The 20,336-nt window shown below is 42.8% G+C and overlaps 1 protein-coding gene across 1 annotated transcript in view; it reads left to right on the forward strand.

Annotated features, from left to right (window-relative positions):
- The first annotated feature begins 688 nt into the window (after positions 1-688).
- The window catches only part of RCOR1 (REST corepressor 1), a 122,579-nt gene continuing 102,931 nt past the window's right edge, over positions 689-20,336 (forward strand). Inside the window, exons 1-2 of the mRNA XM_045901562.3 lie at positions 689-1,234; positions 1,309-1,368. Of these exons, the coding sequence (XP_045757518.1) occupies positions 955-1,234; positions 1,309-1,368 (340 nt within the window). The 5' untranslated portion in view covers positions 689-954. The remainder of the gene's footprint in view (positions 1,235-1,308; positions 1,369-20,336) is intronic.

Here is a 20,336-nt window from a genome sequence, read left to right on the forward strand (position 1 = left end):
ACAGACCCTCCGAGCCCCCACGCTGCTTCCTTTCTCCCCAGGGGAGACTGTCACCTGGGAACCGTGTCCCCTGCACCGGGGACCGCCGGCACCGAGGCACCCCCGTATCCCTCGGGAAAGGTGTGGGCGCAATTAGCTTCCTCCAATTAGTTTCCCCCCTTTGTATAGAACCCATTCAAACTGTGCGTGTAATCCTCCGCGCGAGGGGGAAAGTAGTCCCGACCTCGCATCCTATTTCTCTTCTCGTGCCGCGCACATTTTACTTCTCGCAGCCAGCGGGACTCACAGCGGGGCCCTTCGCGGAACGTAAGGGCCGAGGCTGCGGGGGGGGGCGCAGGTGAGAGGGTGGGGGCCGCAGCCGAGGGAGGGGGCGGGGAGGGCAGCTAACTCCGCGCTATTGCCTAGAGAGATGGATCATGGGGCGTAGAGAGATTACAAACCTCAAACCACGTACAGCGGGCGATACGCGTCAACCGAACCTGACCAACGGAAGCCCGGAGCCTCCCCCTCCCCGCGCCCCCGCCCCCGCCCCTTGGACAGACGGGAGGGCCGAGCCAACCGCGCCGCCGCTCGCCGTCCGAATCCCACAGAAGCCAATGGGAGCTCGTGGGGGGCGGAGCCAGCCCGCTTCGGGTTGGGCTGCGCGCGGCTCTCCCCCCGGCTCGCCCCAGGCCCCGCCCCCCCGCCCGCTCGCGGCTCCCGGAGTAGTTGGTGCCAGTGAAGTGCGGGCGGCGATGAGAGCGAAAGTTGCGCTCGGCTCGGCGCTGGGGGCTTGAAGCGGCGCCGCTCTCCGCCCGCCGGGCCGCCCCCAGCCCCGACTCGCGCCCGCGGGCTCCCACCGCGCCCGCCCGGCCCCGCGCCCGCCCGCGCTCGCTACCGCCCCGGCCGGCGCCCCCTCCTCAGGAGCCGCGGGGCCCCGCCACTTTCGCCCGGCCCCGGCCCCGGCCCCCGCCGATGCCGGCCATGGTGGAGAAGGGCCCCGAGGTCTCAGGGAAGCGGAGAGGGAGGAACAACGCGGCCAGCGCGGCCGCCTCGGCCGCCGCCGCCGCCGCCTCGGCCGCCGCCGCCTCCGCCTCGGCCGCCGCCGCCGCCGCCGCCTCGGCCGCCGCCTCGGCCGCCGCCGCCCCCAGTAATGGGCAGAATAAAAGTTTGGCGGCGGCGGCGCCCAATGGTAACAGCAGCAGCAACTCCTGGGAGGAAGGCAGCTCGGGCTCGTCCAGCGACGAGGAGCACGGTAGGTGGCAGCCGCCCCGCGCCGCCCCCACGCCCGCCCGCCCGCGCTGACCGCCGTGCTCTGCTTCCCCGCAGGTGGCGGCGGCATGCGGGTCGGACCCCAGTACCAGGCGGTGGTGCCCGACTTCGACCCCGGTGAGTAGCGGCCCGCGGCCCCGCGACCCGAGGGGGCGGCGGCCCTCGGACAACTTTTCTTTTTGTGTGTGTTCGCCCTGCCGTCCGCGGGGGGAGCAGCAGGGCGAGAGCCGGGAGGGGAACACACACCCGAGCGTGGTCCGCCGGCGCGCCTCGGCTCCCCGGGGATCGGCAGGCCCGAGCGCCCGGGGTCGGGTCGCTGCCGCGGCCCGCTGAGCCCCGGGGGGGCGGCGGCGGCGGCGCGGCGCGGCTGGCCTGGAGGCTCCGGCGGGCCCGGGGTCCCGGGCCGGCTGCGCCCTGGCCGGGGTCGGGGTGCCAGCGCCGGAGAGTTAGCGTGCTGCGAGCGCCCTGGACTTGGGACGTCCTCACACGCGTCTCTGTCCTGCCAGATGTCGCAGCGCTGGCCCTTCCCTCCTCCTGCCGGCCCCCCGGGCTTCCGCTCGCCCCTGACTCCCCTCCCAGCCCGAGGGGGAGTAGAAAAGCGACCCCCCAGATCGGCCAGGAAGTGTGCTTCCCGAGGGCGCCTGCCTGGGGAGGAGAGGCTGGCTCGTGGCAGTTTGATTTGAGGACCTGTTTGTAGACGTCCGTGTGTTTCCTTTTTTGTTGTGTTTTGCTTTCCTTGAAGGAAGGGGTTGTGAAAGAATAGAACCTTCAGAGGTTGTAGCCTAAGGAATGATTTCCGCCCCCGAGAAATCCCTACACCCCAGAATGGAACATTTACTTTCCTTGCTGCTGTTCTGCGTGGAAGCAAATTTAAAGTGGTACCAGAAAAAAATCTAATCAGACAAAGGAATTCGTCAGATTTTAATGCGTGAGATTCTGGCTGGTCTCCGTAGGACTGTTCTTTGAAGATTGTTGGCCTAGAAGATGTTTGAAAGGATATGCGTTTTATTTCAGAAATAAAATTCAAAAGAGAATCCTGCAGAGCTGGAGTTGTTAACAGGCTTTCTGGTTGGAGGGCTTTGGAGCTGGGAGGTATCTATGTAGGTTATACCACTAGTTTATTTGAGAAAATAATGCATAAATGCTTTTCCTTGGAAACAAGACTGCAGAAAATTGCAAGGATCTAGTCCTTGAAAAAGGAGGTTGCTCTTAAGCTGTTATTAAGGTACTAAACTCTGGGTGTTCTTTGAAGTGAAAATACACAGGGATCCCTGAATGAGCTTTTGGGCACTCTGGAAATAAATGACCTTGCCCATATTGGACTTGTAAATTTTAGTCTGTTGATTTAAATCTCTTAAATTTATGTAGTGTAATACCCAGGTTTGTATTCCTTTTAAATTCGTGTTAGTCTTTTTGATAGTTTCCCCTTCCCCCACATCTTCCTTTTTTGGTAGTGACTTCTCATTTACAAGAGTGACAGGATAGGACCGGGAGACCAGGCTTTTTCTCTTGTATGCATGCCTTCTCCGTTCCTAGGTTGGCCACCAGGGGAAGCATACCGTATTTTGGTTACAGTTGACCCTATCTTCATTTTGTAGGTCAAGTCCATCTTTGTTTTAATATACAGAACATAAAGCAAAGGTTGCCACCAAGTTTCCCACACATATTAAAAAAAATCAGCTTGCATAGATCTTTTAGTTAAGTTGGTCGATTTTTAGTACGTTTTAGTTACATTAATTTCGAGAGCTTTCCTTAAATGATGTGACTAAGGAAAAGGGCGTATTTGATGGCAGCAACAGGAATTAGATTTCTGACGTTCTTCTAAATAGGGATGTCCACCTCTGCATTGTTAGTAATGACTTCTTTGGGTTTGTTCTCTGAAATAGCAGATGTAGTAGGATCATATTTTGAGCTGCCCTTGTATTTTTGATGGAATAGATACAACCATAAAAATACTAGAGAGCTGCCATTCTAAAAAGTAAAACATTGTAAATGTTCTGCGTAGTGTTACTGCCATTTGATTGGGGTTTGGTATTAATATTTACAAATTTCTTATTTTGTGTTGTTTTAATCTGGAAAGGAATCTCACTGACAAACAATTTTAAGCCCTGTTTTGCTAGTCTGAGCAGTGGGACACATTCATAGGTATGGGTGAAAATTGTGGGAACTCATTGTTTCCTAGTGATTTTTTTTTTTTAAGGTGTGTTCTTATACAGAACTTAGTATCTAAGGAAGAGGAGACTTCCATTTCGGAATAGAAGTGGTACACCATGTTTGATTCATGGCAAAAAAAATTTTTTTTTTAGGTCTTAAGACTGAAAGGTTTTTTCTATGAGTACAGGTTAGGAATAATACAGACTTTGACATTGTAATTGTTAGTGCTTGTTGTTTCTCCCTGCCTGAGTTTTGAGTGCATTTTTTTTTTTTTTTTAAACCAGAATTTGAACAAGTGAATGTGAAACTCCTCAGGAAGCCTTTTTTCTTTCTTTTTTTAAAAAAACATCTCTGGTAAAGATGTGTGAGTGGAAGAAGTTGATTTTAATTTTTTTAAAAGTCAGATTATCTTTATCTATGGTATCCCAACTTGACCTTATTTAGCTTTAAAAGCAAATGGTTAAAGCTAGGAACACCTGACATTCCCTGTATAGTCCAAGGAAGATCCACTTCTGGCATTCCTTACAGATAGTGAATAAAATGGATGGAGCACTGTAACCCTGAAATGCTGATTCAGTTCTTCTAATCAGATGAAGACCCGGACTAGATTTGTGGACTGTGGTGTAACTTGGCAATTAAAATGATAGGAAAAGTTTTATCAATTAGTTTTAAAAACAAAGACCAGAATGTAGTTCTACATCTTTAACTTAGGCTTTGCTCTTGGGGCGCCTGGGTGGCTCAGTCATTAAGCGTCTGCCTTCGGCTCAGGTCATGATCCCAGGGTCCTGGGATCGAGCCCCACATCGGGTTCCCTGCTCCGCGGGAGGCCTGCTTCTTCCTCTCCCACTCCCCCTGCTTGTGTTCCCTCTCTCGCTATCTCTCTGTCAAATAAATAAATAAAATCTTTAAAAAAACAGAACAAAACAAAACTTAGGCTTTGTTCCCAGGTATGGCGTCCAGACTGTCTTTCCATACCCCACGCTGTAGCATGTGCTGAGTTGTCATTGGTTTCTTTTAGAATTTAGTAATCATAGAATAGAGTAAGAGGGAGGAATGTTCATTCTGTCCTACCTCTGGTTAGTTGTTTCCTACACTTGGCAAAGCATAATTTAATTTGAAATGAGTAGTGTTTTTCTATATAAAGATGTGAATGTTTCCATGATCTTACCAGTAAGCATGTAAAGGAAGGAATCTATAGTCTATATGTATATATAGATACCTGTATATTTTTATAGCCTATATATTTCTATATGAGTAGTGTTTTTCTATATAAAGATGTGAATGTTTCCATGATCTTACCAGTAAGCATGCAAAGGAAGGAATCTATATATATATATATATACACATAGATAGATACCTATATATTTTTATAGCCTATATATTTCTATCATTGTTTGGTACTCTTCCTCTTTATTGTCTTCTAGCTGGAGAAACACAGTGACAGGATGTTAAGGTTGACTCAAGTTCTTTGTTTTCTGAAGCATGGGTTATTATGTCAACTTTTATCCTGGATTGGTTTTCAGTATCACAGTTTACTGATACTAAAATTGAGACTTACAGAAGAGGAAATTGTTAATGGTAAATACTTTTGAGATAATGGTCCTTTAAAAAAGCAACCTATATTTGGAACATTGAATCCAACTTAATGAGATTTGAAAATTTGGGTTGTCATTGACTCAACTGTTACTTCAGAGTTGATTTATATTAGTAAAATGTGTTCTGTTTTAATGTGGAATAATTTTACTGAACAGAGGGTCTTGACCTGCTTTTCATTTTTTACTGGTGGTTCTATGTTCCTCTTTGAACACATTATTTTCTATGCTTCAGTTTCATTGTAAAAATCAGTTTTATAAATATTCTAAAATTAATAAGTTATGGTGAATGTTTTGTGATTTAAACATACCTTGAGGCAGTGTTCACCCAACCATAAGAGGTTAGGGTAATGATAAATCCTGTGAGATCAACTTTGTCAAGTAGTGTGGTAAGGAGACACTTAGAACTGGTTGTCTGGAGGTTGACTGCCCCAGCTCTGTGACTAAGCAGATGCTAAAGGTAGAGCTGGTCATTTTATTTCCAGAAACCTCAGTTTCCTCTGTCATAAATCAGGGGCTGTTTGCATCACTAATAGTCCATGATTATGTCAGTTATAGTCCTCTTTGTAATTTTTTTTTTAAAGATATTTATTTGAGAGAGAGCACAAGTGCAAGAGCGGGGGAAGGGGTAGAGGGGGAGGGAGAGAAGCAGACTGCCCGCTGAGCGTGGAGCCCAAGGACCCTGAGATCACTACCTGAGCCAAAACTAAGAGTTGGAGCCTTAACTGACTGTGCCACCCACGCGTCCCCTTCTTTGTAATTTCATGTTTCTTTCAGAAGCAGTGTAGAGTAGATTGAGAGAGCCTGGGCTGTGAGAATCCTCAAACTTGGATTTGGGTCCTGGCAGTGCCTCCTGCCAGCTGTGTGTGTTGCCCCTGGGCAAGTTACTTCCCTTTTGTCCTCATCTGTAAAACAGATAATAGAATATCTTAACTTACACATGTAAAATGTCTAGGACAGTGCCTGGCACACAGAGTGCTAAGTAAACATTTTCTGCTATCCTTATTCTGATTATCATTCATTTAACTTAAGTTGCCAAATAGTGGTCCTTGCATCACCTGCTTTACTCATAGGGAAGACTGGATTATAATGAAGCCATTGATTTGAACGTAAGTTATGCACTGAGATATTTGAAGATGATTGCTCTTAAGTCACATGTACTTGCTACAGTTTAGTTATATACCCTTTCCTCGAAGATGGAGGAGTCCAAAACATTTATGTAGCAGAAAAGAATACTGAGGACCAGAGAGCGTAGGTAAATCTCTTCAGATCAAGTTTCTAGATAGTGTAAAGACACCTTGAATCCCTCCCTGGGCCAGGGGAGGTACACATTAACTAGGTTCTGAGTCAGGGAGTTTTTGCTCTAAACTTTGAGGTTCTTGTCTTTGAGAGTTAATGCTTTCAAGGTAGGGTTCTACCACAGTACTCCCTTCCACGGATGGTGACTGTGATTCAAAGGTTAGCTGGTTGAGACTGACCAGAACATAGTGGTTTTAAAAATCAATAGGGGCGCCTGGGTGGCTCAGCCGTTAAGCGTCTGCCTTCGGCTCAGGTCATGATCTCAGGGTCCTGGGATCGAGCCCCACATTGGACTCCCTGCTTGGTGGGAAGCCTGCTTCTCCCTCTCCCACTCCCCCTGCTTGTGTTCCCTCTCTCGCTGTGTCTCTCTCTGTCAAATAAATAAATAAAATCTTTAAAAAAAAAAAAAATCAATGTTAAGGGGCGCCTGGGTGTCTCAAGTCAGTTAAGCATCTGACTTTGGCTCAAGACATGATCTCAGGGTCTTGGGATCGAGTACCCACAGTGGGCTCCCTGCTCATGCTCTCTTTCTCTCAAGTAAATAAAATCTTAAAAAAAACCAAAAAACCCAAACCGGGCGCCTGCGTGGCTCTGTCGTTAAGCGTCTGCCTTCGGCTCAGGTCATGATCCCAGGGTCCTGGGATCGAGCCCCGCGTCGGCCTCCCTGCTCGGCGGGAAGCCTGCTTCTCCCTCTCCTGCCCCCCGCCCGCCCCCCGCTTGTGTTCCTGCTCTTGCTATCGCTCGCTGTGTGTCAAATGAATAAATAAAATCTTAAAAAAAAATAAATAAAATCAGTGTTAACTTGTACTGTAGAAATTTAGGCTTTTAGAAGGTCATTTTCCTTGGTATTATAAGGTTCTGTGGGGCAGTTCAGTTGAAAAAACTCTTAAATCTTTGGAGATGAAACATCAAAGTTCTATCCAAGTTACTGTATTTTCTCCCAGGTTGTCTTTTTATATTTTCTTCTCTGCTACATAGATTGTTGTAAGCAATTTATGGTTTAGCCCTCACTTTTTTCTGAGTCTTTCTTCAGAGGTTCCGTGCATAATGTAAAAAGAAATAGTCTTCTGTATGTCCCCTACTCTAATGGAAAACAGTGATCTTTGCTAAGGTGTAGTGTAAGTTTGTATTTATATTAAAAACAGAACTTGAAATCACTTTGTGGGAGAGGAAATCTGTAGCAATGTAGTAGAAGTCTGAATAAAGTAGAGTTTGGGGATTGAATACTGATTCAGTGATTTGGAAGGAGTTAATTCCTCCCACAGCTTTAAATAGCAATTGTCGAAAGTATTTGTGACCCTACAAATGATAGGGTTATAGTTACAATATAACAGTTTCTTCTGTTTTGTGTTTTGAATGTTTTATTAATACATCGTATCTAGTGTCTAGTTGAGTTTTATGGTTTCTGTGTTGATTTGTCGATTTTTTTTTAAAGTTGGTTTAAGGTGACAAAGTGTTCTTCCATAATGTTTGAGAGAAATGACATTAAAATGTCATTTATTTTTAAGATTTTATTTATTTGAGAGAGAGAGCGAGTGTGCACGTGTGCACGAAGGGAGAGTGGGGGGGTGGGGCAGGGAGAGAGGGAGAAGCAGACTTCCCGCTGAACAGGGAGCCCAAAGTGGGGCTCAGTTCCAGGACCCCAAGATCATGACCTGCCAGGCGCCTCCCCCAGGCTCCCCTTAACTTTTCATTTAAATGACATTTTATTTTATTTTATTTATTTATTTTTTAAAGATTTTATTTATGTATTTGAGAGAGAGAGAATGAGAGACAAGAGAGCGTGAGAGGGAGGAGGGTCAGAGGGAGAAGCAGACTCCCTGCCGAGCAGAGCGCCTGATGCGGGACTCCATCCCAGGACTCCAGGATCATGACCTGAGCCGAAGGCAGTCGCTTAACCAACTGAGCCACTCAGGCGCCCTTAAATGACATTTTAATGGAGTACCTGGGTGACCCCTCCCCCCTGCTCACACATGCGCCCGTGCTCTCTCTCTCAAATAAATAAAATCTTAAAAAAGAAATAAATGAGGGACGCCTGAGTGGCTCAGTTGGTCAGGTGTCTGCCTTCGGCTCAGGTCATGATCCCAGGGTTCTGGGATCGAGCCCCACGTCGAGCTCCTTGTTAGCCGAGAGCCTCCTTCTCCCTCTCCCTCTGCTGCCGCTCCCCCTTCTTGTGCTCTTTGTCTCTCTCTCTGATAAATAAACAAATAAATAAATAAGATGTTAACAGTAAGCCCTAAAACTCCTATTTTTTCAAATTAGTCAAATTTTTAAAAGATGTGGATCTTAATGAAAATTGAACACCAGACATAATTTTTGAAGTTTCTAATTTTTTCTCCCTCAAAGTAATGAGTGAAAATTGTAATGCCCATCTAATCCAACCTTCCTATGTCCTAGATGAGGAAAGAAAGAGATAAAATGACTTATGTTTGTCTTTCTTTCAATATCTAATCATTGAAAGTGTCACAAGGTTGAGTTGAGGCCATATGAGGCCAAACTTAAAACTTGGCTTATTTTAGATTTTGTAGAGTCTTGTTACTGGGTACAGTAATTGGGAACAGTAATATGTGTTCAAAATTTTAGATCGAGACATAAGAGTTTAAAAATTTTTTAAATTGAAGTGACTGGATAGTTATGCATATTTTGAATATCTTTGTGTATTACCATTGGATAGGATAGAATTGTAATCATAGAGTTATTTAAAAAAAAGTAAACATTCAGATAAAACAGCAAGTAATACATGTACCCACCACTGTGGTTAATACTTAATATTAGGCTGTATTTGTGTCATGTGCAGCTGAAGGCTAATTCTCTCACTTCCTACACTAATTTGGAGTTGATTGATGTTTTTCCTGAGATAGTTCATTTGCATCCTCTTAGAAGCAGATGCCAAGACAGGATTAGATGTGCAAGAGATTCATAGGGGTAAATGCCTGTGAAGGATAAAGAGGAGAGGATGGTTGGGTGGCGGAAGCCTTCAAACTGGATGTTGGCGTGACACCCCTGAAGGAAAACAGAAGGCAGGATGATTTGTGGTTGGATCCAGGAGCCTAAGGTTGGAGTGCAGCTCGGAGAAAGTCTGAGCCAGAGCAGATTGTTTGTTAGAGGAGTCCATTGGGCAGGAATGGCCCTGCTCTAGAGTGCTTGCTGTGTTCAGCCATTGGCCTGGCACTGGTATGAATGCTGCAGTGGATCCCAAAGGTGCCAGGCGATGGGACTGCCAGCTAATTAAACATCTCTCAGCACTTTCTCTCTTGAAGGGAAATCTGAGTGCCATGCTCTCAAGGCCTTCAGAATTCCCATACATGTTTTTGTATTTTAATACATACTTATGTACGATAAACAATATGTTTTGTTATGTCAAAATCCTTTTGTAAGTGAAATTATTTTGTATATTCGTTTGCTTTGATGCTCTCCAAATGAGTACATGTCCACCAACGAGGCACATGAGTTCCATTTCACCCAATCTTCACTATACTGGTAGATTTATTAACTTTTTGCAGTGCTCTCCTTTTGTGGTTTATGTTGGCATTTTTCCTTTCCTTTTTTTTTTTTTTTTTTTTTAAAGATTTTATTTATTTGAGAGAGAGAGAGTACATGAGCACACAAGTTGGGGGGGGGGTGGGCAGAGGGAGATGAAGAAGCTGACTCCTTGCTGAGCAGGGAGCCCCATGTAGGGCTCGATCCTAGGACCCTGAGATCATGACCTGAGCCTAAGGCAGACGGTTAACTGACTGAGTCACCCAGGCACTCCTGTTGTCATTTTTCTAATTACTGGTGAGGTTAAATGTCTTTTTATATGTTTTTTGACTACTTGGATTCCTCCTATGAATATGCCTTTTGCTGGGGCGCCTGGGTGGCTCAGTCGTTAAGTGTCTGCCTTCGGCTCAGGTCATGATCCCAGGGTCCTGGGATCGAGCCCCGCATTGGGCTCCCTGCTTGGCGGGAAGCCTGCTTCTCCCTCTCCCACTCCCCCTGCTTGTGTTCCTGCTCTCACTATCTCTCTCTCTCTCTGTCAAATAAATAAAATCTTAAAAAAAAATGAAAAAGAATATGCCTTTTGCTGTTTTTCTGTAGGGTGTTGGTCTTACTGATTTGTGTGAGTTCTTTATATATAATTTGGCTATAATCCTTTGTTAGGGTTGCATATATAGAGTTTTTGTTTTTTCTTTAGTATGGGGGGGTATTAATTGAGTTTCTTTGGTTAGGAAGGAATAAAAGTAATATCCCTGAATGGACATATTTCTGCTTAAAGCTTGGCCTTGGAATGTAGCCCCTGTAATATTTATCACTAGGATCCTTGATTTGTAAGATGAATGTTACTGAGAACTGACATCTTTTTTTGTTTTGTTTCAGTGTTAGTCATTTTGGTATACTGAACTATTAACTGATTGGCCCACATTACAGTGCCAGATGACTTGGAAAGCTGATTTAATTTCTGTCCAGCATGTAGTTAAAGCAGCAGCATGTTAAAGTTAATGGCTTTAGTTCCTGTAATGGTTGGTTAGTTTCTTGCAAATGGTTAAGGTGCTAAATTCATCTGTCTGTCTGATGAATTTGCCACTGATTATAAGGGAATGGGTGAGTGTGTGGATGGGGAGGTAAAACTTGTCATCACTAACAAAACCTTGAAAGGAATGGTCTATCAATGCCAGGTCAGGGTGTGCTTATTATGTTCCAATCTGGTTTGAATACTTTATATCTCTTAAATAACACACAATCACAACAATCACATAAGGTAAAGTTGTTATCCCCATTTTCCAGATGAGGAAACAAAGGCTTACCGTTCTGGTTTAACCTAATAACTTGCCCAAGGTAGTGCATTCTAAGATGCCATTAGTTGTAAGATGTACCATTATTTTATATATCACCAAGAAAGGAAAAACTCCAAGATACCATTGTTATGTTGCAGTTAGATTTCAATCTAGTATATTTTAGGGAGAGTCAGCCAGAAGTCCTCTTGAAGAAAAAACTTACATAGGAGTAGTGCTTTATTGGATCAATTAATTGATTAGTTGTTTCCATGTGCTCTCAGGTGTTCTGAAGTTACAGGTTTAGGATTACCAGAGTCCGCTTCATGTCATGTCCAGTTATATTCCTCTTCTTTCTGGCAGTGAAGACCCGGATTGGTTTGGTTGATTGGCGCAAATAGGAGTGAGTTGTTTTACTCCTGCATGTATGTTGAAATAGTCTTCTTCAGAGCTTAAAACATAATTGTAAGTTTTTTTGAAGGGAGTGATTTCTTATGATTATATGATTTAAGGTTATAATGGGTAGTGTTAGGTTGGTTACCCTTTAGTTTAACAAATATGAATACAATATTTAAATATTGTTTATCCCATCCTCCTGTCCATTTTTCTACAGGTTCACATTGAACTTGAGCTGTGGAGTGAATTTAAGAACCATGTCTTGAATAAGGTGTGAAATGATAAAATATCTGAGAAAGTAATTTATTTTATTTTATTTTTGTAAAGATTTTATTTATTTATTTGAGACAGAGAGAATGAGAGACAGAGAGCATGAGAGGGAGGAGGGTCAGAGGGAGAAGCAGACTCCCTGCCGAGCAGGGAGCCCGATGCGGGACTCGATCCCGGGACTCCAGGATCATGACCTGAGCCGAAGGCAGTCGCTTAACCAACTGAGCCACCCAGGCGCCCTATTTTATTTTATTTTAAAGATTTTATTTATTTATTTGATAGAGACACAGCAAGAGAGAGGGAACACAAGCAGGGGGAGTGGGAGAGAGAGAAGCAGGCTTCCCGCAGAGCAGGGAGCCCGATGCGGGGCTCGATCCTGGGACCCTGGGATCATGACCTGAGCCGAAGGCAGACGCTTAACGACTGAGCCACCCAGGCACCCCAAAAGTAATTTATTTTAATTAATTAATTTTTGACAGAGTATTTTTTAAAAACCCTTGATTTCACCTGTACCAGCTATCTGGTTAGTATTGTTCAGCAACTAATTTCCCTTTCTTGCATATTATTCCTATCCTCCCTCCCCTCCTCAAGCCCCCCCTCTTCAGGCCCCTCCCCCAAGCCCCCCCCAAACTAACCCTGCCCACCATTCCAAAGTATATATTTCTTGGTGTTAATAGTCAATTTTGTTCTATTTTTCAGAGACCAGAGTATAAAGAAAATTGCAAGCCTTTTTCTGATGGACTCAGATATGAGCTATGCCATGTTTGATTTTATCATAGTGTAATTTAAGGACCAAATTACCGAAGGACTAATTGTTGTCTGCCCAGAACCTCAGGGCTTCCTTTGTACTTAAATTGAGGTTACTTAAGTAGTCTTTGCTCCTAAAGTTTGGCTATGGTATCCTTTTCCAGTTTCATCTACTGGCCCGGGAACACTGCCTGATGGCCTTTTTCTGAAAAGGTTAATTAAAATTTTGAGGTTAGCTAAACATTAATATTTACCTGAATTTAGGGCATTTCTGTGTTGTTTTACACGCATATACACATGCACTCTCTCTCACTTAAGGTCACGTTCCTTCTTTACCTCTAGTGGCATGGAAGCTTTTGGACTTGGGGCTTGTTCTGCTTTCAAATTTAGCATGGACATAGGGAGACCAGGATAGTAGAAAGAGTAGAATAAGTAATTAGTTTGGTCTTAATACTGTTAAGTTTTCTGGGAGCTAGTGGTGCCATGTACTTCTGCTTTTATAGAGTGCAGTAGTATAGTTTTTTGAGTCACCAATTCAGGTTTAAATATTTTAAGGCTCATTTGCTAACTTGTCCCAGCTGAGTGTGGTTCTGAGCCATGTGCTTGGTTTGGCTGATTTTCCTTGAATAGGCATTTTGTGATGGACATTTAATAACTAAGCATCAAGTTCAATTATTGAAGAAGTGAAAACCCAAGGAAAAATGAACTTTTAAATTGCTGGTAAAAACTGATTTCCCCCATTTTCTGTGCTTTCTTACAGTGAATTTGTGTAAATTAGAGATGCACATCTTGCTTAGATATATTAAAATTTTTTTTCTCAAGGTGAGAGTCACGTAACATAAAATTAACCATTTTAAAGTGAACAATTTATTGGCATGTAGTACATTCATTAGTACATTGTGCAGCCACCACCCTGTCTGGTTCCAAAACATTTTCCTCCCCCTAAAAGGAAATCACCTCCCCATGAGGTGGTTACTTCCCACGCCCCACTGTCCCAGCCCCCAGTACATTGCTGACAGTATACAGAGAGTACATGAGACCTGACTGGGGCCACCTGGTCCCTCCTGGGGTGGAGGGTAGGGCAATTGAAGGAACCAGGAAGTTTTAGGTGATACGATCCTTTGAGCCAAGCTTTAAAAAATAGCTTTTCAGGGGCTCTTTGGAGCATGTGACTCTTGATCTCAGGGTGTGAGTCTGAGCCCCATGTGAGGCGTAGAACCTACTTAAAAAAAAGAGCTCTTTAATATTTATGATTTTATGGTGGTTATTTTAAAAATATATATAAGCTATGAATTTTAAAAATTATTTTGGGAAAATTCTAATCTTAAAAATTTCAATCCAGATTTTCTTTTTGTCTTGAGCTGTGTTGTCCAATAATGTAGCCACTACTGTATAAAAATATTTAAATTTAAATTTATTAAAATCTGTCAGTAAAACATGTGACTCTTGATCTCGGGGTCATGAGTTACAGCCTCACACTGGGTGTAGAGATTATTTAAAACAAAACTAAACTAGGGCGCCTGGGTGGCTCAGTTGGTTAAGCGACTGCCTTTGGCTCAGGTCATGATCCTGGAGTCCCTGGATCGAGTCCCGCATCGGGCTACCTGCTCAGCAGGGAGTCTGCTTCTCCCTCTCCCGCTCCCCCCTCTTGTGCTCTTTCTCTCTCTCACTCTCTCTCTCAAATAAATAAATAAAATCTTTAAAAAAAAAAAAAAAACTAAACTAAACAAAAAATTCAGTTCTGTCACACTAGCCACATTTCAAGTGCTCTATATTCCTATGTAGGTACTGGTTACCGTATTGGACAGTGCAGAATAGAACGTTTCTGTTATACCAGAAAGTTCTGCGGGACAGCACTGATCTAGAGAGTCTGACGACTTGAAAGTTTTCTTGTTTTCAATTTTTATAATTAGTTCAGAAGTTCTGCCTCTTTAATCAAGGTGTGTGGTGAAATGGGATTTTGGAGCAACTGCTAAATACTCTGATGGCTGTGTACTGAAGTCTTGAGGTGGGGTGTTTGTTTAAATAGTGCTCTTAAGGTATTCATAATGAGGCTTCTTGAGAGCAAGTAGAAATAGAAAGCTTAGGAGAGCTTTGTTTTTTGAGGTGGTTATTTAGTACCTAATTAAACCAGAACGGTGATTAAGATGTATGGCTATATTGAAGATAAATGTAGGACTTAAAAAATTGACAGTAGGAAGTCTCAGCCTTGTCTTCAAAGGTTAGGTTTCTGAAAACAGCCTTATTGAGGTATAATTGACAAACTGCGTATTTAAAGTGTACAGTTAGACGTATGATAGGCTGAAGTCACACTGCTTACTGATGCTATGGTTAATCTTTTTTTGTTTCATTTTGAATACTTTCTATTGCTATGTCTTTAAGTTTACTATTCATTTGCAATGTATAATCTGCCCTCAATCCCATTTTTCATCTCAGACATTATGGGTTTCATACGTAGAAGTTTGATTTGGGTCTTTTTAAAAAAATATATTTCATTGGGTCCTCTGGGTGGCTCGGTTGGTTGAGTGTCCTACTCTTGATTTTGGCTCAGGTCATGATCTCAGGGTCATGGGATCGAGCCCTGTGTCAGGCTCCTTACGCGGTGTGGAGTTTGCTTGTCTCTCTCCCTCTGCTCCTCCCCCTGCTTACACTCTCCCTCTCTATAAAATAAATAAGTAAAATCTCAAAAAGTTTATATAAAAATATTATATATTTCTTTTTCTAAAAAAGATTTTGAGAGAGAGAGAGAGCACTGGGGAGAGGGGCAGAGGAAGAGGGAGAGAGAATCTCAAGCAGACTCTCACAGTGAGCGTGGAGCCTGACATGGGGCTTGATCTCAGAATCCGGAGATCATGACCTGAGCCAAAATCAAGAGGAAGCTTAATTGACTGAGCCACCCAGGTACCCCTGTATATATATTTCTTTTCTTTTTTTTTTTTTTTTAAAGATTTTATTTATTTATTTGACAGAGAGATAGAGAGAACAAGTAGGCAGAGAGGCAGGCAGAGGGAGAGGGAGAAGCAGGCTCCCCGCCGAGCAGGGAGCCCGATGCGGGGCTCGATCCCAGGACCCTGGGATCTTGATCTGAGCCGAAGGCAGCCGCTTAACCAACTGAGCCACCCGGGCGCCCCACCCCTCTGTATATATTTCATGTCTTTACTTAGCATAGTCAGTCTTTCCTTTAATATCTTAGGCACATTGAAATACAGTTACAATTGTTTTTAATGCTTTTGTCTACTAATTCTATCATCTGCGTCATTTCTGGGTTGGTTTTGATTGATTTTTCTCCTCATTATGGGTTGCCTTTTCTTGCTTCTTTGCTTGTCTGGTAGTTTTTGTTTGGATGCCAGACATTATGAATTTTACTTTGATGGATGCTGGATATTTTTGTATTCCTATAAATATTCTTGAGCTTTTTTTCTGGGACATGGTTAAGTTCCTTAGAAATAGCCTGTTCATTTCAGATCATTTAAATTTTAAGCTTTGGTAGGCAGCGTCAGGGCAGCATTTCATCTGAGCTGATTATTTCCCACTACAGAGTCAAAACTCTTCTGAGTAATCTACGCAGTAGTCCATGAATTTTGAGGTTTTCTACTCTGGCTGTTGGGAACAGGCAGTCCTCTTGGCCATATGTGGGCTTTGTGAATTGTTCCCTTTTATTGTTTTGGGTGGTTGTTCATCCAGAAACCTCAAGTATTTTCTTCATAAGGATGTGCTAATGTGCTCCTGAGTGAGTACTCTTCTGAATACTCAGGGGGGACCCTCTGCAGATCTCTGGCATCCCAGTTCTGTGCAGCATCCAGCTCTCTCTTCTGATATTCTTCCCTACAAACTGCCTTGGCTTCTTGAACTCAACTTGTTCCCTCAACCTAGAAAGAGTTTCCCTGAGTCCCCATCCCCATGCTGTCAGGTGGAAACTCTCTTCAGGCAATAAACTGGGGCAGTTGTAGGATTTACTTCATTTCTCACCTCTCAGGGCTCACTGTACTTTGTTGCTTGGTGTCCAGTGTCTTGAAAACTGTTGCTTCATATAGTTGTCCAGGTTTTAGTTGTTTGAGACAACAGGGTAAATCTGGTTCATGTCACTCCACCTTGGCTGGAAGCAAAAGGTCAAAAATTTTATTTTTTCTAGATTTTATTTTATTTTATTTCAATTTATTTATTTATTTGACAGAGAGAGACACAGCAAGAGAGGGAACACAAGCAGGGGGAGTGGGAGAGGGAGAAGCAGGCTTCCCGCGGAGCAGGGAGCCCAGTGTGGGGCTCGATCCGAGGACCCTGGGATCATAATCTGAGCCGAAGGCTGACACTTAACAACTGAGCCACCCAGGTACCCCTTTATTTTATTTTTTTTAAAGCTAAACAGAGGGGCACCTGGCTGGCTCAGTTGGAGGAGCATACAACTCTTGGTCTTGGGCTCGTGAGTTCAAGCACCACGTTGGGTGTAGAAATTGCTTAAGTAAATAAACTTAAAAAAGGTAAGCAGAGGAATTGGTTATATTCCCCCCCCCTTTTTTTAAGTTTTATTTGTTTAATTTCTATACCCAATGTGGGGCTCAAACTCACCACTCAGATCAAGAGTCACATGCTCTCCTGACTGAGCCAGGTAGGCACCCTGTTACATTTGCTTTTTGTTAGAAAACATTGATACTTGTTTTATATATTGCCTTTTGCCCCTAAGCTATTTGGTTTCTTCTTGAAGTTGGTAAGGCTTTTAAACTTTCTTTTATTTTTGAAGATTTTATTTATTTATTTATTTGACAGACACAGCGAGAGAGGGAACACAAGCAGGGGGAGTGGGAGAAGCAGGCTTCCTGCTGAGCAGGGAGCCAGATTTGGGGCGGGGAGAGGGGGTGGGCCTCTATCCCAGGACCCTGGGATCATGACCTGAGCCGAAGGCAGACGCTTAATGACTGAGCCACCCAGGCGCCCCGGCTTTTAAACTTTCAAATTTGGGTTTTATGTTCATGAAAACAATCTGTAAATAGAATAATAATGCTTTTAGAAACCAAATGCCAAATTTTGTGTTTTTATGTAGCCACTCTTCATTTCAGTATTTGTAATAAAGTGCTTCCTCTGATCTCCCCGCTCATTGAAACTTGATGATTCTAGCCCACAATTTTCCAAAGGAAGATAGTTTTTTAAAATTCACCGTTCTTTAGAAAGTAAATTATTTAAAACTTACTACTTCTAATGTATTTTTGAGAGAAGTATGATTTAGGAAATATCTCATTCTTGGACTGTCTTGGACCTCCATCTTGCTGGAATGTAGTAAAATGATATGTGTATTCCTTTTGAAACACAGAATTTTTATTGTTTTCTAGTCACTTTCAGCTGGATGTCTTTGAGATTTTTGAACATCTGGTGCATTCAGATGCCATATATTGATACTAAACTAAATTAGAGTTTTATGGATCAGCTCATGAGCTATCATTTTGAGTAGCCGCTTGGTGTTCTGCTTGCTTGGCAGCACGTCAGTTGCCATGGCATTGCCATTTTTGTACAGCATTGTTAATGGTGCCGAGAAGTTGGGGGGTAGGGATGCTTCCCCTTACCCTGTTAAAAGGAGCTTATAAACTGCAATAGCTGAACTTTATTTAGCTTTGTATATTAAGTTTCTAGATAATGTTTAAAGAGTTTTATTGCTATAAAAAATTTTAAAGCCACACTTTCTGCCTTATTAAGAACACGTAGCAATAGCAAAGTGAAAGTGTTGATACCAATGATTTGAAGTGTAGGTTCTACAAACTTTCATGCAGTTGAGACAAAGCTAATAATCATTAGGCATTCTAAAAGCATGCAGCTGTTACTTCAGACGTATTCATTGGTTGGCTGTGTTTAACTGTGAAGGGAAGAAAACCAAGAACATGTATAAAATTGGAATTACACTGTGGAATAGTAAAATGAGATTTAATTAGGTGTTTTTTAGTTTTTAGCTTTTCAGGAACATGATTATGACCCTTTGGGCACGTCTCTTGCCTTGCTTTCACACATTCCACTTTTGTACATGTGTTTAGGAATTCATTATGTGAGAACATGATGGACTCCTTATAATTTTGCTGACCTAAGAACACTAAATTTTTCTGTTAGAGGATATTACACATATAGTTTCCCTAAATATTAGTAACTTGCTTTTTTTTTTGCTAATGAAAAATTTAAACATGTAGAAAAAATCGGATATTAATGAATCCTGTATGTTTAGCAACCAGATTTAATAATTGTATGATTTTTGTCATATTTTGTTAATCAAAAAGAGTTTTTATGGCTGAAGTTTAGTAAATTTGCTTTTAAGTGGTATTTGCACATTACAGAATATAATAATTAAGTCTGACCCTTTTAGACTTAGTTTTTTCTTGGATATCTGCTATTTTCCACAGTCATCAAATGCCTAGTCTGGTATGATAAATGCTGTGTTATAGGGGCGTACCTGTGTTCTGAGAGCCTGTGGGTCATTGGGACAAGGTGACGTGGTTGAAGTGGGGTGTGGAAGGGGAGGCTTTCTTGAGGTGACCCTTAAGGTGGGTCTGGAAGGGCAGATGAAGAAACAGTGCTCCAGGCTGAAGGAGCTATGTATTTACATAGAGTCCTATGGGTAGAGAGGGCTTGACGTTTTTGAGGAATCATTAGTAGTTTGATATAATTAAAACTCAGGAAGGTAATCAGGAAAGTGTTGGAAGGTAAGATGGGAGAGGTAGATACATATTAATCACAAGGGCCTGTGTGCCAAGCTGAGGAATGTATTTAATAAGATGTAATTCACATACCATAAAATTCACTCTTTAAAACTGTGCAGTTCGGTGGGTTTTCATATAGTCACAGTTGTGCAACCATTACCACTATCTTAATTTCATTTTCATTACTCCAAAAGAAGCCCTGTACTTATTAGCAGTCATTCCTAGTTGGAATTTATTTTAAATGTTGTTTAAATGATTTTCAACAATCATTAAAGATACAAGTCTTTTTGATATGCATAAAAATAATATACTTTCCTTAATGTTTGTTTGTATTATGGAAGCAGTAATGTATATTTTTGTGAAATAATGCATGTGGTATTGACCATGCATTTTATTTTTTATTTTGTTTTATTTATTTTTAGAGCAGGAGGTAGGGAGGGGGAAAGAATCTCAAGCGGACTCCACATCCAGCACAGAGCCTGGCTTGGGGCTTGATCCCACAACACTGTGATCATGACCTGAGCCAAAGTCAAGAGTCGGACGCTTAACTGACTGAGCCACCCAGGCATCCCTGACGATTCATTTTAAAACCACACTACTCCATTTTGGATAAACATTGTTCTTCAGTGTGAGTAACACTGGAGAATTTTAAGCCAGACAGTGGTGTGAATGTAATTGCAGTTTGGAAAGATCATTGGTTGTTGTGTTGAAGAGAGCTTGTAAGAATGGATTCACTGAAGGTAGAGAATACTAGTCATTCATTCAGAAACCTTTAAATAAGCATCTCCTATTTTTCCAGACACTGTTCTAGGCTCTGTGAACAAACTAGACATTCTCCGCCCTCATAGAATTAAGTTGTAGTGAGGGGAAGGGAATGGGGATAGATTTGAAAGCTCTTAAGCTGTTAGAATAGACTTTGATGGTAGGTTGGATGTGGGGCACAAGGAGGCGACAGTGACTTCTGGATTTCTGGCTTAGGTGACTGCATGATTGATGATGCCATTCACTGAAATAGGAGTGATTGCGGTTTCGAGATTGAGATGCCTGCACATAATAATTCAGGCAGCATTTATTGAACTGTCATGGACTCTTCTCCTGTCTCTCCTCTGAGTTAGGTCCACCTTGTATGTCTTCTGTGTGTACCTTGTTACTTACCTTTATTATGGCACTTCTCCATCTTTAGTTGCTAGCTTTTACGTCTT

Source organism: Mirounga angustirostris, unplaced genomic scaffold (genome assembly GCF_029215605.1).
Source record: "Mirounga angustirostris isolate CCGP_5_RB_7025 unplaced genomic scaffold, mMirAng1.0.hap1 SCAF_9, whole genome shotgun sequence".
Classification (NCBI taxonomy): Eukaryota; Metazoa; Chordata; class Mammalia; order Carnivora; family Phocidae; genus Mirounga; species Mirounga angustirostris.